Consider the following 17,523-nt stretch of genomic DNA (forward strand, 5'->3'; position numbering starts at 1 on the left):
AGCTAGGCAATAATTAAGTGCCTGAGGCCAGATTTGAACTCAGGTCCTCCTGACTCTAGGGCCAGTGTTCTATCTACTGTGCCACCCAACTGTCCCCCCATATATTTTTAAAATTTTTTTTTATGTTTTTGCAAGGCAAATGGGGTTAAGTGGCTTGCCCAAGACCACACAGCTAGGTAATTATTAAGTGTCTGGGGCCGGATTTGAACTCAGGTACTCCTGACTCCAGGGCCGGTGCTCTATCCACTGCACCACCTAGCCGCCTCCCCATATACATTTTTAATAGAACCCTATCACATAGTCAAAATTCTTTGTCCAATTTCCATGCATACACAGGTTGTCACCTCCACCTCCCATGTATATCTTAGAATCCCCATCCAGGGCCATCTCCAGTCATCCTGATTTATATCTGCCACTGGACCCAGATGGTTCTGGAGGAGAAAATGAAGCTGGTGACTTAGCACAACGCTCCCCCCACCCCAAATAGAATTCACTTGCTTGTCATGGCATCACCTCCCTTCAAGAATGAAGGATAAACATCATCAAAATATCAAGCTTCAACTTCCTCCTCCTCCTCCTCCTCCTCTTCACTCGCCTTTTAAAGGCCCCTCTATCTTACTCAGGTCAAAAATACAGTGGAGACTTAGGATCTCTGCTGATCAATATGAGAACCTTGACTTGCACAATTTTCAACCTGGGTCAGTTTGTTCTTCCTTAGGCAACCTGCCCCCCCTTTCATCTGTCGCCATACTGATTCTGGATTTGGTATGGCCACCTTATTGGCTTAGCCCACTGAAGCTGGAACTTGTAAGCTCAAGAGATCCATCAGTCCCAGATTTTCCCGGTAGCAGGGATTACAGGTATAAGCCACCACACCTGGGCTCTGTGCTTGCTTCAAGGTTCAGCTAAGGTATTCCCTCCCATAGGAAGACCTGCTTGATACTCTCTAAATATTAATGCTTTCCCTCTTCCCCAATTATTCCATAGTTACTTAGCTCTATACATGATATGCACCATACCCAGTCTCCCAATCAGTAGAAAGTTAGATCCCTTAAGGACAAGAATTATTTATTTGGTTTTGTTTTTGTAGCCCTTGAGCCTTGTGTTATAAATCATAAAAACTTAATAAGTGTTTATTGGAATGGTTTAGATCATGGCAGATAGTCCACCGTTAAAAAGCATTTTCCATTTGGAAAGCTTTTCCATGTCTCTCTGTTGAAATACAAATATCCCATTGGAAGGATAATACCTTAAGAATTAACCATAATTTAACACTATCCAGGAGCTTAGAATGAAACTAGTGTTTTGGGTGGGAGGAGCAGTGGGCCAAGATGTCAGAAGTAGACAAGGGTGACTAACAGAGGAAGAAGAAAGATACTATTTTTCCTGATGTTATCATTTTGTGATGGTTAGATACCCCTCAGCTCAGTGTCTCGGTGGTCCTGCAATTTGTCCTACAAGCTCATAATCTGTAATCATGCTTGCTTGCCAACACACAACCAACCAGTTTACTCTACGGCTCTGACACAGATTGGCCAGGAAGAAAGGGAATAATGAGTGTTTGAGCTGGTTCCTAGCTTAGACCACTACATCTTGATTTTTCTGCCTAGAGATGATTCCAGTCATCTAGAGGTTATTTAGGGAACTTGGATTTGGCCAGCTCCTTTTATGATTCCACTCCTTTAAAGGACAAGACTATTAGGGGAAATGAGAAATGGGGCCCCTATCTGAGTTCCCATTTTATTAGTTCAACCAGGTCACCCTTCCAAGGAAAAAAAAAAATCAACCTACAAAGTCTTCATTTTGTCTCCCATGCAGAAGTTAGAGACCTCACTTACCATGACAGATTCGTTCATGTTCTGTATATGGAAGTCATCCATGCTGACCACAGTTCCACCAGCCACCACATCATTGCTCCCTCGGCTAGACTGAGAGAGATCAAAATATGTGCTGTCTGGCTCCCTGAGAAAAGATGAGGAAAGCCTTGAGCCCCATTTCAACCACTGGTTAAACCCAACCTACCAGTCCAAAGGTAGTGTTCATTGAGAGGGGAAAGGGAGTACGGAGTATTTTGAGGGGTATAAATCAATCTTGTCATTGTGAAGAACCTGAAAGCATCTTGGATTCATATATTTAGCCATTACTTTTCTTCCTATGCACTTCTAGACTGCCCCTTCCCACTACTCATCTCTCCTTTCCTGGTCCTCTCCTCAGTTCTACTCTCCTTTCTTCTCCTCTCCTTACCATTCTACTCTTCTTTCCTCTCCTATCTTTTATTTCTTTCCCTCTCTTCTCACCTTTCCTCTTCTCTTCTTCCTTCCTCTCATTCTTTCTCTCTCTTCTCTTTTTTATCCTTCCTTTCTCTTTCTCTCCCTTCCTCCACCACCCCATCTCCTCTCCTCTCCTCTCCTCTCCTGTCCTCTCTCACTTCTCCTTCCTCACTTTTCTTAGTCCTCTCTCCAGTACTCTCCTCTCTTTCCCTCTCTCTCCCTCTTCTCTTATCCTCTCCCCTCCTTTCCTCTTTGTTCTCTCCCTGCCTCCTAATCCTCTTCTCTCCTCTTGGAAAGGCATCTCTCTTCTAGGTGAAGACCTCTAAGTATGGGTCCTTCGCTGCCTCTTAAAGTTTTCTCTTTGGGGGCAATTCTAATTGGTGGTAGGTTTTTCCTTATCTGAAGCCAAATTTGGTCTCTGTAATTCTCACTCATTATTTCTAATCCTACCCTCTAGAGCCTAACAGAGCAAGGTTAAACCTTCTGCAACATGGTCGCTCTTGAGAAATTTGAAGACAGCAGCCATGCCTCCAGCCCATCACCCCTCCTAGCAGTGTTCCAAATAGACCTTGAACTCATCCTGTTCCTAGGTCATTCTGTAACAACCAGGACCCCCAGGAAGGCAATCAGTCTATTTGCAGATTACTAGGAAGTACCCAGTTTTATAGCTGCATCCTAAAGAAAGGCCATGGTAGTGGTGGCCTATTAACCTGTAACTCCTGCCCACATGTGCCCATCTCCCTATAATAGAACACAAGATCTCAGATCTGAGCAGAGGAAACAGCTCTCTACTCCACTACTTCATCTCCCGGGGATATAGAGTCTGAAGAAAACTCACAGGGACCTCCAAAGATGTTCAAATGTGGTTCCTTCATCTGAAGAGGAAGACTGGGCCATCTTCATGGAATGAGAATCCAGCCAAGGGTAAAACACTCTGGAGAGAAAGAATACACTCTTAGTTAACAAGAAGCCACTTTCCATTTTCTCCAATTCCTTTCAAATCCACCCTTCTAGATAGCGCCTAGCTCCTCCAAGGGCTCACAGGACTAGCATAACCATCTGCACTTATCATTTGGGGCCCGAAGAAAATGAAGGGGCTATAGAATCCGACCTCCTTATTTTACAGATGAGGAGACTGAGAAGGTTTACATAGCTAGGCAGTGTCTGAGATAGTATATGAACCTAGATCATCTCAATTTCAATCCTCATTTTCTATTCACTGAACCATTCTACCTCGCTTTGTCTGGGACCTTGTATGTGCAAAGAGAGTGCAACCCTAATTTTGTTTTGTTTTTATGGGGGTGGGGAAGGGCTGAATGCTCGATACCAATTATTCTTGCTATACTTTGAGAGAAATGATTATTTCTCTATCATATTAACAGCGAATATTTAAATTGGTGAGACCCAAACTTTTTTCCCATCCTAATTTCTTGTCCAGTCTCTCAAGGTCAGGGTCGATGGAAGACAGAATTACCATTCTCCTTCTTCTGGGTATTGCTACTCCTACCCAACTAACTTTGGCATGGGGCGGGGGGGATATAGTTCTTTGTCTAGATTGTCCAGGCCTGGGGGTGGTCTACGTTTAGGATGGTGACATGATGTCACTCTCAGCCCCACACTTGGAATGGGCTCCCGTCTCTTTGTAAAGTCCATCTCTCATTAACTGTCAACCATTCAAAGTTGACTGCCACCCTCAGAAACACTAAGGGCATAGAAGCAGTGAGTGCACCACTAGGGTCATCTTTGGTCTGACAAAGAGACAGTCAGTGACCATCCTTTTATTAATAAACATGCTGGTGTTATTAATTAAATTAGTAAATAATGCAGAAATTATGCATCTTGAACTTTTTAAATGCAACAACTTTAATTGTAAATTTTGCCCCCCTAAAAGTTAACTGAAGTCTAGCTGATTGATATTAATGGGAGCTTGTGAATGGGGGTACCAGAAACTCAGCCCCTGAGGGTTACCTCTTACTTGAGAGCCTGAAAATCAAATCAAATCTGAGTTGAAAAAGTAGCTCCAGAGAGGGTAGGACATAAATAAACCTAATATATGAAAATGAATGGGGAAGGAGCCCAAAGAAAAATAATTACTGGGGACATTAAGAAGGGTCCCTTAAAGGGGGTGCTGCTTGAGCTAAGCCTTGATATAAATTAGGTATTCCAAGAGGCAGAGGAAGAGGAGGGAGAGCATTCCAAGCATGGGGGACAAGGCAGGAAATGTCTTGTCCCAGAAATAATAAATAGGCTTGATGGCTAGAAGGTAGGAGGGGCAGGTAGATTAGAGTCAGATTTTGAAACATAAGCACAGAAAGGGGCAAGAAACCCTCCACACTGACATTCAACTCTCCTCTTTGTACCCCCCCCCACCTCGTTCATTCTTAACAAGTCGATAGCTAAAATAATCTCATAGGACTAGGACTTGAGTTTGAAGGGACTTCTCCACCCATCCAAAGAACATTCAATTCAAGCACATTATTTCTCAGATGAGGAGACAAGACCAAGGAAGCGAAGGGGGCATCCAGGGTGGTCAGCATAGAGGTCCAGTCATAGACTGCCCAAAGGCGCACCCACCTCCTTCCTGAGATATGGGACCCTGGAAACAGACACCGTTGAGCATGCTCATTAAGTTGAGATGTGGCCACTTCCTGTGCTTACCAAGACTGTAATCAAATCAAACTGATCTGGCCCCCTGAGCCCCTAGAGGTCCTCAGTGTATGAGAGTCAGAGAGCTGAGCTCCAGCCCTGCCCCACCTACCATGCCACATGGCCATGCCAAGTCGGGCAAGCCCAAACCTGCCCCGAGTGGGTCACAGCAGGAACACACAATCTGCCACGTTTTGACTTTCTACATGGAGGGTAGATGGAGCTTCTAAGGCAGACACTGAAGTGGCAGACCCACCGGCACACTCCAAAGGTCCTGGCTAACAGAGATGGCACATAAGACAAGACCTAGGCTAGATATGAAATGGAAAGAGCCACAGGTCTGGGCAGGGAGGGTGGGGAGGCAATGCTTTGCGTTTAGAAACCCTCCAGGAAGCAGCCCCTTTTTCACTCATTCCTTTAACAATTATTTACAATATCAGCCTTAGAGCCAAGAGGACAACCTAGACTGCACATATTGGTTGTCTGGCCCTTGGCAGGTCACTTCTAAGGACTTTATGCAGCACACTAGAAGGGTCAGTCTGTATTGATGGAGAGACTTTCCTCTCCCAAGAGCTCTCTACCATTGGTCTAACTCCTATCCTATCCATATAATATTCTAGGTACCAATGAAAATACAGAATTGTAGAGATTATAGTCACCACTTTCCAAGATACTACTGGAAAATGAGGAGGCTGCACTAGGTCAAGGATCCTAAACCTGGAGTTCATGAACTTGTTTAAAAATATTTTTCTAACAGTATTTCAATCTAATAGGTTTTCTTTATAATTCTCTGTTTTATTTGATACATTTAAGAACTCTCTAGAAGGTACAGCCTGTATGGGCTCAGAAATAATTCTGAGATTAAATTCATAGATTGCCCTAAACCAACTATCCAAAGGGTCCAGGCCAGAAATAAATACCTGGACTAGATAATGGCTCCAAGGTCCCTGGCAACTCTATATTCTATAATTCAGACATAAACAGATCAAACAGGTAAAGCAGTAGGGCACAGGGTTGGCAAAGTTTTTGCCCCTACTGTCCACACTCCCCCAAGCTCAAGCCTCTTTGGAGCCTGGCAAACTGCCTCCTATATGTGCTGACTTATTCACCACCAATGATCTGTTTGCCTGCTTCCCTGTGACCCAGACACAGAGACACTAGAGGCAAGGTGATAAAGTAAAAGTTGTGCTGATTCTGAGTTCAAATCCCAGTTCTACCACAGACTAACTATGTAACTTGGGTAAGTCACCTAGTTTCAGTGGACCTCAGTGTCCTCAATTGTGAAAAAAAGTTAGTCAAGATGGCTTCGAAGGTTGCCTGCAGTTCTAAAGTCCAACTTCTAATATATAATAATAATCATGATAGCTCACACTCCTGAAGGGCTTCCAAATTTTTGAAATTCTTTACAGTCATTACTAGGCAGGTAGGTAGTACAGTGGATAGAGCACCTGACCAAGAGTCAGAAAGACCCAAGCTTAAATCCAGCTTCAACACTTCCTAGCTTTATGACCTTAGGAAAGTCATCCTGTTTCATCCTGTTTGCCTCAGTTTCCTCATCTGTAAAATGATCTGGAGAAGGAAATGGCAAACCTCTCCAGTATCTTCACAAGAAAACTCCAAATAAGGTCACAGAGAATTGGACACAACTGTCATTATTAACATCTTATTGCTTCTCCCAGCCCTGTGAAGGTGTTAGCAACAGCAGCAGCAGCATTCCTATTTTTTTCAAATAAGCTGTAGAAGACCAAAGTGCCTTGAGTTATGGAACTAGTGAGTATCTGAAGCAGGATCTGAATTCCCACTGTTTTATCCTAAATCTCTGAGGTGACTGTGGATGAAGCTGTACAACACCAAATGAATTCAATGGGGATTCAGAGAATGCAAGAAAATTTGAAATAGGTTGGACTAAGATGTTCTTGTTCAATCCTTTCAGTCATGTCTGACTCTCTGTGACCCATTTGGGATTTTCTTGGCAAAGTTACTAGAGTGACCTGGCATTTCCTTTTCCAGTTCATTTTACAAATAAGGAAAGTGAGGCAAACAGGGTGAAGTAATTTGCCTAAAGCTGTATTTGAACTCACAAAGAGGAGTCTTCTTTTCTCTAGGGCTAGCTCTCTAGCCATTGAACTACCTCATTACCTTTGTACTGAAATAGTAATATTTAAAAGGATAGTAGGAATTGGTAGGAAAGGGAGTGAAAAGGGACCTCCCCAGGAGGATTCACAGTATTTCAGGTTTGCAGCAAACTTTGCAACAAAGTGCTAGTAAGGACTTGAATAGGTAGAATAGCGCAACTGGGAGGATGCTTAGAAATAGACTATTATTGCTGTGAGATGGAGATGGGAGAACACTTAGAACACAGAATGTCAGAGGTGGGAGGGTCCTCAGAACAGGTGGGAGAGCCATGACCTTAAAGATGATCTAGTCTAAAGTGTTCATTCTCCAGATAACTATGTTGCAAACCAGGGGAATTAAATATTTCCCCCAACTGTCACACAAGTAATAGCTAGAAGAGCCAGAATTTGAATCCAAATCCTTGGACTTCACATTCAGTGTTTTTTCTGCCCATGTTACCTCTGGGAGGAGGGAACAGAATGAGCAAAGGCTCAAAGGCAGGAATGGAGCCTCCTCATGGAGGGTACAATGTAAGCCCTCATGCCAGAACTAGATAGGAATTGAGAGACAGAGTCTCAAAACTCAGGGGGATTCTAGATTAACCCTTTTATTTAGCAGAAAAGGAAGCTAAGGTCCAATCAAAGAACTGGCCAAAGTCACAGCATAGGTTAATAGCTTAAGTCAGGATTCAAACCCAGGTCTCCAGACTCCCAAACCAAAGGTTTTCCCATTATTACATATTTCCTGGACAGTCCAATAAAAAAACACAAGGTCCAGGACTTTAGATTATCTTAATGTATAAATATCTGACCAGTTTTCCAAAGCCTTGATGCCAATCTATGTCTTATTTAAATAAAAACTGTGATAATTTTCTTTGATGTCTATTTGTTTTTGTCTCATAATCATTTTTGGATGTTCCCCCACCACACTCCCAATCCATCATCCTTTGCCTTTCCAGTGACAGAAGAAAGATGTAGTTCACTCTCTGACTTCAGGATCAGGATTGGTTATTACCATTACTCAGAACATGGCTGCAGAGCTACTGGAATTGGGAAAGAGTTCCAAGGCCATTGATTTGTCACACCTGAACCAGAACTTTGTTCCATAGCTCCCATCCCTAACCTGTGAGCATCCGGCCTTTTGCTTAAAGGCCTCCTTTGAGGGGGTTCTGTTCACTACTTCCCCAGACATCACATTCCACTACAAGATAGCTCTAATTGTTAGGAAGTTTTTCATTACATCAAGTCTAAACCTGTCTCTCAACAACCTTTAGCTATTACTCTCAGCTTTACTGTCTGGGGCCAGGGAAAACCAACCCAAGCCTTCGATCACAAGCCCTTATTTTTCATAGAGAACTGAGTCCCAGAGAGATGGAACAGGGGGTGGTCCCCAACTGAAGATGGTGCATATATTTGTTCTTTCAGATCAGTTTACTACACTCTGAATCAGTTCATAGAAATCTTTCCCTGTTTTTCTTTTCATTTTTTTGTTTATTCATACTTAGTAACTATGTGATCCTGGGCAAGTCATTTAATCCTCTTTGCCTTAGTGTCCACATCTGTAAAATGAGGTAGAAAAGGAAATGGCAAACCTCTCCAGTAACTACCAAGAAAATATCAAATAGGACCACGACAGACAAATGGACAAACACCAAACAACATGAGGTACTATGGCCTCACAGTCAAGAAGCCCTGGGTTCAAGTCCTTCCTCTGACACATATTGTGTCACTCTAGGCAAGTCTTTAATTTCTCAGGGATCGAGGCCATCCTCCAGGGCTATAAAGTGACAGAGAGAGTGCTGACTAGCATGATCAGCCCCTTAGATGTTAAGCCACTTGAAGGCAGGGCTATGTTTTGGCTCTTTTTATATCTCCAGAGTTTAGCAAACCAGAGTCCATCATATAATGCAGACTTCATAAATGTTTATTGGTTGACTTAGTGATAGAAGGAGTGTTTTCTTCTGGGAGTTTCAGAAAGAAAGAGAGAGGGGGGAGAGGGAGGGAAGGAAGCAATGAAGGAGGAAAAGAAGGGAGGAAAGTAGGAAGAAAGAGAGGAAAGAAGTAGGAAGGGAGGAAGGATAGAAGAAAGGAAAGAGGGAATAAGGAAGGGAGGAAAGAAAGAAAGAGAAAGAAAGAAAGAAAGAAAGAAAGAAAGAAAGAAAGAAAGAAAGAGAGAGAGAAAGAAAGAAAGAGGAAGGAAGAAAAGGAAGGAAATAAAAGAAAGGAAGAAAAAAGGAAGAAAAAGGAGAAAAGGAGGGAGGGAGGAAAGAAAGCGGGGAAGGAGAAAAAGAGGAAGAAGGGAAAGAAAGAAAAAAGGAAGGAAGGAAGGAAAGGACAAAGGGAGGGAAAGAAGAAAAGAAACAAGAAAACAAAGAAGCATCAAAAGTGGGTTGTCTGACTCTAAAACCAGTAGTCTTTCCACTGTCCTACAAGCTTCCCTGACTTTTACAAATGGAATAGGAATTAAGAACAGCTAGATGGTAGTGGATAGAGCACCAGACCTGGAGTCAGGAGGATCTGAATTCAAATTCAGCCTCAGACACTGGACATTTAGTAGCTGTGTGACCTTGGGCAAGTCACTTAAACCTGATTGCTCACATCCAGGACCATCTCCAGTCATCCTGATTCTCATTTGGCCAATGGACCCAGATGACTCTAGAAGAGAAAGTGAGGCTGGTAACTTAGAATGAAGGAAAACTATCATAAGAGAGTAAGAAAAGACTGAGAAATAAAATAATTTTGATTCAATCCAATCCAAACAGTAGTCAGTCAACGCTCATTAATCAAGCCTGTACATTGTACCAAAAATTAGAGCAAAAACAGCCCTTGCTCTAGAGAAGCATTCAAGCAACCACTATTCATTAGGGTCTTGGCAGTACAGATATAGAAATGAAAGTCCCTGCCTTCAAAAAGCTTCCATTCTAAAGGGGGGAATAATATGTCTACAAATAAATACAAAATGAATTCAGAATGTGGATGCTAACAACTGGGAAGAATGGGGAAAGCTGATATCACATTTGTACATTTGAAGTTACTACACATACCAATCTGAGGATATAAAGGCAAAACCCTCTTATAAAAATGAACATTGAAAATTGTCTTTACAAGTAATTGGAAATAATAAGACACCATTTACATTTTTAAAAAACGAAAGAAAAAAATGCAAAACCAGTTCCCATCCTTAAGAAACTCACATTTGAAGGGGTGGGAGGAAGGGACTGCATGGAAACAAGTACAAATAAATAAGCTTTATAAAGGATAATTTGGAAAGGATCTCAGAGGGAAGGGATCTAAATGTTCAAAAAAACAAAAAAAATGAGTCAGAGCATTCCAGGTTTGGGAGCTAAGGACAGAATGTTGCAGATGGGGAATATTAAGTCCAGCATGGGTTTCAATCCAGGCTAGCTTTCAGAATCTTGGAGTTGGCAGGCACCTCGGAGAATAAGAGCTCAACCCAGAACTGATCAAAAAATCCCTCTCTGGCATCCCCACCCCTTGGCCATCTGGTAGTCTCTGCTGGAAGATCTCCAATAAAAGGAAGGCTCAAATTAACTGGAGAGAGTAGGATTAGGCAATACACCATCTCAGATGGGTACTCTGGGGCATGATGGATGAATATTTCTGACACCCATCTTTGCACAACCCATATTCATCCCTTATTTCTTTTATTTTTTTATGAACAATAATTAATTAGAGGACTACCAGCTGCCTGTAGAGTTTGCACAATACAAAACTTAACTGTCTCAGCATGTATACATGCCAAAGCTTCAGACAGCCCCCTTAACAAGGCAATGTCCCCACGCATCCTCGTTCCTTAGCTTCCAGATCCACAAAGCAGCCTGCCAAGTTCTAGGAAGCAGGCAGCGGGGCAGACAGATACAGAAACCCCATCATTGGCAACCATCTTCTATACAAAATCGAACAAAGTCTTGTTTCAGTCTCCCAAATTCTCTTTGTTTCATTTAGAGAGTTTTAAGAGACTCCAGGTTTGCTTCTAGCAGCATCTGAAGTCTTCCCTTTAACAACTCTAAGCATGTACAGAACACATACATACACGTACAAATACACCCACATACACACACAGACTTGGGACATACAAGAAAACAGGCTCAACCTAGAAAAAAAAATTGACTAGAGATAGGGAGGAGAAAAAAAGTGGAATAAGAATTCAAAATTTGCCTTGTTTTCCTCAATCAGACCATGGGCCAAACATCATGGGCCAAGTAGAAGGATGAACTTGGCAATTTGGGAACTGAGCCTGAATCTTGGCTGTATCTGTTTACCTTGATCTTAACCTTTTTGGCCCTTGATTTCCTCTTTTATAGACTGTAGACTTAAAATCCTAGAGCACATTATTATGCAGGGACTCAGTTTCCTCGGGGTAGCTATAGGCCTGAATCCATAAACCTCCAGTCAGTAAGATGGGGACCATCCTTCCTCAGGGGTGGTAGAGTTTCTCAAGAGATGTCACTCTTTTCCATGGTACAAGCTTTTCCTTATCTCATGTTTCTTCCCAAGGTAGCTTGTTCAAGACTGTCCCTGCAGATATACGCCAATCAACCCACCAATCACCAAACATTAACGTGCTAGGCTCATCATCTATCCCTACTGTCTCTTCTAAGTATAGACCTTCTCCAGAGGGGCCATCCAGATACACAGTGAAATCCAGGCCATAAGCATCCTTCATCCATTTGGATAATTACAGTTTTCAGTGTCTCTGCAGTATCCTGGGACTAGATGAAATGTCATCAGCAACAATAGTATATGAAGGACCTCACCATCTTTGGGGAAATCCCTCCTCAACCTGGACTTTGCTCTAGATCACCTTCATCATGCTTTTTTTAAAAAAAAATTAATTCTGACTCAAAGGAACTGAGTGGGACCTTAGAACAAAGAAAGGAAAGAGAGCTGAGTTGCCTTGGAAAACCACAAGGAACCCAGTCTTCTCAGAACAGCGAAGTCTCATCTTTCTTTTTTTTTCCTTTAAATTTTTTTTTTATTTATTTAAAGCAATGGAGGTTAAGTAACTTACCCAAGGTCACACAACTAGGCAATTATTAAGTGTCTGAGGCTGGATTTGAACTCCTCCTGACTCCAGGGCTGGTGTTCTATCCATTATACCACCTAGTTACCCCCTAAAAGAGTCACCTTTTCAAAATAAATTTATAGGTTGGAATACCTGAAACAAATATTATTTCCAAAGAACAAAAGATGTGCATTACAGAAGGTAGTGGAAAAAGCAAATGATGAACATAGGCAGGAGTATGCATCTGGGATTGCACGTGTGATCACTTTTAAGTTTAATCAGAATTATTAAGATTTTCTCCATCATTTTCTTAAGTCTGAATGACTTAAGTATTTGTAACATTTTTCTGATTTTCAAGGTGTAAATGGTCCCAATGAAAATTTTACAAACTGACTCCAAGAACATCCTTGTTTGTAGGTAGGAACATATAACCAAGAAGGAATGTGGAGAAGAACAGGGGTAAAAGATGTTAACAAGGAAATACATAGCAAAAAGAGATTATTGATTATGTGGGTGGAGTAGGGAGAAACAGAGAGATAGAGGGACAGAGACAGCTAGATGGATGGATGAGGAGGGAGGAGAGGGAGGGAGTCAAAAAGAAAAGAGACAGATGGAGTCAGAGACAGAGATGAAAGGAGAAAGGAGGAAGAGGAGAGAGGAGGGAAATAAGCAAAAGGAAAGGGAAGGAGGGAGAGAGAGAGAGAGAGAGAAGAGAGGGGAGAAGAGAGAAAGAGAAAAAGAGAAAATGAAGAGACAGAAAGAGAAAAAAAGGAAAAAGAGAGACATGGAGGGAGACAGAATGGTGGACAGATGGAGAAAGACATGGAAAGAAAGAAAAGGAGGAGAGAGGATGGAGAAAAGAAACAGAGAGAAGGCAAAAAGAGAAGGGAGAATAAGATAGAGACAGAGGAAGAAAGAAACATAATGAAGAGACAGAAAGAGAGAAAACGAGGGAGGAAGGAGAGAGAGAGAGACAGAGAGAGACAGAGAGACAGAGAGAATTCTTCACTTTGCTAAAAATTGGCATGACCTTGATCAAGGCATTCCATTTTTTGTACCAGATGACCCTAAAGTTTGTCCAAACTGCAGCATCCTATATTCTATCATCTCAGGTCCTTTCCAACTCTACCATCCTCTCCTCTCTGTTCTCTCCTATGTCTGGTATTCCACTTTCTAGGACCCTCCTGACTGACGATCTATTCTAAAGTATCTCCCAGCTCAAAGGTCCCTCTCAGTTCATCATTCTTCCTCTCTTTATTTCCAGCTCTATCTCTAGGATCCTATGAATCTCAGGTGCTACAGAACAAATTCTTCCTTTCCCTTATAACTTAATCAAATCTCTCTTCTCTCCCTGTGAGAGCTCACAAACATACATTCCTTCCAAAGGTCTACAAAGACTAAGAAGACCCAGGAAGCTGGGTTGGTGGAACCAAAGGACAATCTTTCCCATCCCTGGATCTCGAGAGCTGACAGCTATCCTCTGAAAGAGCTCTCCTGCCCGGGGCTAGGGAAGAGGTATGATGAATCAGGACTGAAGCCTCATTGCTTGCTCAGTGGCCCTGGATATAACATCTGCAATCCTTTGCTGCCACCAGCAGGAGCTTCTCTCACACCTGAAGATGCCAATTCTGAGCCTGGTACAGGATAGAGTCCTGAAAGACCACTATTGAAGACCCCAGCCCTCATCCCGCCTACCTGAGGAATCTGGGGCAAGGCATAGAACCCTCAAATATGGAAGAAATCTCAGAGGACAGCTTGTCCAACCTTCAACCTCTCTCCAACTGGCAACATGAATACTTCCAGGGGCAGAAAATTCACTATTCAAAAAATTTATTCACAACACACTTGAGTTTTGTGGTTCATCATGGAAAAGGGAGTAGATTAGGAGCCAGATCTGCTTTCTATCACAAACTGTGTGACTTTGTTCTCCCTCTACTGTAAAATAAGAGGGTTGGACTCAGCGGTTCCAAAAATTCTTTCCAATTTTAAAATAATAATAAATAATAACAATAATTATAATAATATAATAATTATTATTATCATGATGATTGAAAAAGGTGTAGATAACACCTACTATATCACTTTTTTGATATGTGAATTAGTTTTCCTGATTTTTAAAAAATCCTTTGTTACAAGAAATTCTGAGAAGGGGAGGGAAAAGAAAACAGAAGGAAAACTAGATGATATCAAAAAAATACATCAATGCAAATCTATTTTCAATAAAATAAAAATAGTTAATATCCTCTCCACAAAATGGAAAATAAAGGAATTAGACTAAATGACTTCAAACCCAGCCTCTGAAATACTGTGGTATTTCTAAAACTGTTAAACCTAAACAATTAAAAATATATTCTTCCAAGAAAACTGACATTTCTACCAGTTCAAATCTTTGATACTTGCTTTTTATCAGAGAAATGACAAATACATGTTGCCAAGCAGAGAGTGTGGCATGGAAAGTGGGCTGACTTTGAAGTCAAGAGAACCTGTACTCAAATCTTCTACATGACGTGTGTGACCCTGGGCAAGTCATTTAATTTCTATGGCTCTCACCTTCCCCTTCTGTAAAATGAGGGGGTTCAACTGGATGACCATTCAACTTTGACACATGAACTGTTGATCTTACAGTGACAAATAGCATGGTGTTGGAGAAAAGGTAGCAGACATATGGAGAATCAGAGATCTAGGAAGAAGGCAGACAAAATCCAATTTTATGTTGATATTAACTATCCTAAGTACTTTTAAGATGCCCTGAAGGTTATTTATGGGCCCATACATATGGTGCATCTCAACTACTGAGTGCGGATGGAGCCACATTGATTAATGATGGGGACATGATCCTAGAGAGATGGGCTGAACACTTCCATAATCTTCTTAACAGACCATCATCAATCAGTGCAGAAGCCACTTCATCCTCAAGGTGAAGTCATTCTCTCCCTAGCTGAAGCTCCAACTGAACAAGAGGTTTTTGAATGTCATTAGGCTCCTTTCATGTGGCAAAGCACCTGATGCTGATTCTATTCCAGCTGAGATCTACAAGGTGGGGGGGAGGCAAAAGCTGATTGAAATTTTATGGCATGGGAGTAGCTAGGTGGCGGATAGAGCACTGGCCCTAGAGTTAGGAGTAGCTGAGTTCAAATCCAGTCTCAGACACTTAATAATTACCTAGCTGTGTGGCCTTGGGCAAGCCACTTAACCCCATTGCCTTGCAAAAAAACTAAAAAAGAGAAAAAAAGAAATTTTATGGCATGAAAAGGTTATTTCCCTGAGAATTCAAGGATGCCTCCATCATCCATCTCTATAAAGGTAAAGGGAATAGATTGTCCTGTGACAATTACCAGGATTTTTTTTTCTTAGTCATTGCTGCTAAGGTTCTTGCCAGAGTCCTTCTCAATAGGCAGATCCTTCACCTGGAAGATGGTCACCTCCCTGAGAGCCAGTGTGGCTTCAGAAAGAGTCCAGGAACAGTTAATGTTGTGTTTGCTACCCTATAACTCTAGGAGAAATGCCAGGAGCAGAAATACAACATTTGTGCATCTAACCAAGGCCTTTGATACTGACAGTTATGAGAGTTTATGGAAAATTAAGTCAAAATGTGGCTGCCCGGAGAAGTCCATCAATATTGGATATCAGCTTCATGATGGTGTGCATGCCTGGGTTCTGGATAGTGGACAATGCTCTCACGCTTAGCCAGTTCACCAATGGAGTATAACAAGGCTGTGTCCTTGCTCCCATGCTTTTTAGCAACTAATGATGGTCTGGGCACATTGTTGAAATGCCCAACATATGCTTGTCAAGAAGACTATTTTATGTAGAATTCACAGAGGACTTTGAGCAGGGTCAGAATAAGCAATACCAGGACACCCTGAAGGTCTCTTTTTAAGGACTTTGGAATTGATTGTGCAGCTTGGAAGACATTAGCACAGGACCTCCCAGCATGGCATGCCCTTATCAGTGAGGGGGCTGCACTCTATGAGCAAAGCAGAATTATAGAAGCTCAAAAGAAATGAGAGATGCACAAATTTAGAGAAGCCACCCCAAATGATGCTGTGCTCTATTTGTACTCCACCTGTAGTAGAACCTTCCAGGCTCATATGGTCTGATCAGCCTCAGTTGGACATACTGTAACTTGCCTCTAACATAATGATATCATTATGGTCCTTTTTGAGAAGTCAACCAATTTATTTCACTCAGCATTAGCTCATCCTAGTCTTCCCATTCTTCTCTAAATTCCTTATATCTAGTCATAACAATGTGAACATATGAACAAACACATACACACAAAAAACACACACAAAGATATGCACAAGGGAGGCAGCTAGATGGCACAGTGGATAGAGCACAGGCCCTGGAGTCAGGAGGACCTGAGTTCAAATTTGACCTCAGACACTAATGATTGCCTAGTTATGTAACCTTGGGCAAGTCACTTAACCCCAATGCTTTAATTAAAAAATAAAGATACACACACACACATACACACAAGGTAGGGAACCAATTTCCATTGCCTGTGGATCCATTTTTGCTTCCAGTGAGAAAGGAGACTCTTTAGAGGCAAAGAGAATGCTCTGACTTTTCTTTGGTCTTCTAGCCTTTAGTCCTTATCTGGAGCATAGTAGGCCCTTAATCTGACTTTGACCTCCTTAGGGTATACATGACATGATAAAGGATTGCTGTGTCAAAGGATATGGAGAGTTTAGTTGTCTTCCTCCAGAATTCCAAATTATTTTCCAATGAACTCCCTTTTAAAGAAAAAAATGACATTTGTGAAAAACTTTAGAAGGAAATTTTCTATTTGTCCTCTTTTTATGAAACCTAGATATAAGAGTATATAGGTGCATTATATAAAATTATATGTAAAATAAATACATGTTTATGCAGCTTTATAGGTATAATTATACAGATATAAAATTACATGTATTATATTAAAATTATATATATATATATATATAATATTATATATATATATATATATATATATATATATATATATATATAATTGGGGTGGCTAGGTGGTGCAATGGATAGAGCACAGGCCCTGGAGTCAGGAGTACCTGAGTTCAAATCAGGCCTCAGACAGGTAATAATTACCTAGCTGCATGGCCCTGGGCAAGTCACTTGCAAAAAAAAACTAAAAAAATTTTTTTTATTCTAAAAACTTAAAAAAAAATTATATATATAATTACATGCATGTTTATATAATTTTACCTGTATAATTATATAAATATATACATGAACTACAAATATCATATACACTATTTATAAAATTATACATAGGATATATAACTATGTAATTTTTATGTGTGATTATATCAATATTACATATATTTTATATCATTTATAAAATTACACACATTTTATGTATAATTTTACATTTAATTATTTATCTATAAAATTAGTTCTAGAGAAAGATAGAGATGATAGATAGAGATAGATACACAGATATATATGTATATAAAATATTATATGTGTG

At 41.0% G+C, this 17,523-nt stretch overlaps 1 protein-coding gene across 2 annotated transcripts in view; it reads right to left on the reverse strand.

Annotated features, from left to right (window-relative positions):
- The window catches only part of TP73 (tumor protein p73), a 174,176-nt gene that overhangs the window by 141,877 nt on the left and 14,776 nt on the right, over nt 1–17,523 (reverse strand). For both annotated transcript variants that reach the window (XM_074218653.1, XM_074218655.1), the window contains exons 2-3: nt 3,109–3,204; nt 1,839–1,962 (exon numbers count right to left, since the gene is read on the reverse strand). In XM_074218653.1, coding sequence (XP_074074754.1) covers nt 1,839–1,962; nt 3,109–3,173 — 189 coding nt within the window. In that variant the 5' untranslated portion in view covers nt 3,174–3,204. The remainder of the gene's footprint in view (nt 1–1,838; nt 1,963–3,108; nt 3,205–17,523) is intronic.

This window comes from Macrotis lagotis, chromosome 1 (assembly GCF_037893015.1).
Source record: "Macrotis lagotis isolate mMagLag1 chromosome 1, bilby.v1.9.chrom.fasta, whole genome shotgun sequence".
Classification (NCBI taxonomy): domain Eukaryota; kingdom Metazoa; phylum Chordata; class Mammalia; order Peramelemorphia; family Peramelidae; genus Macrotis; species Macrotis lagotis.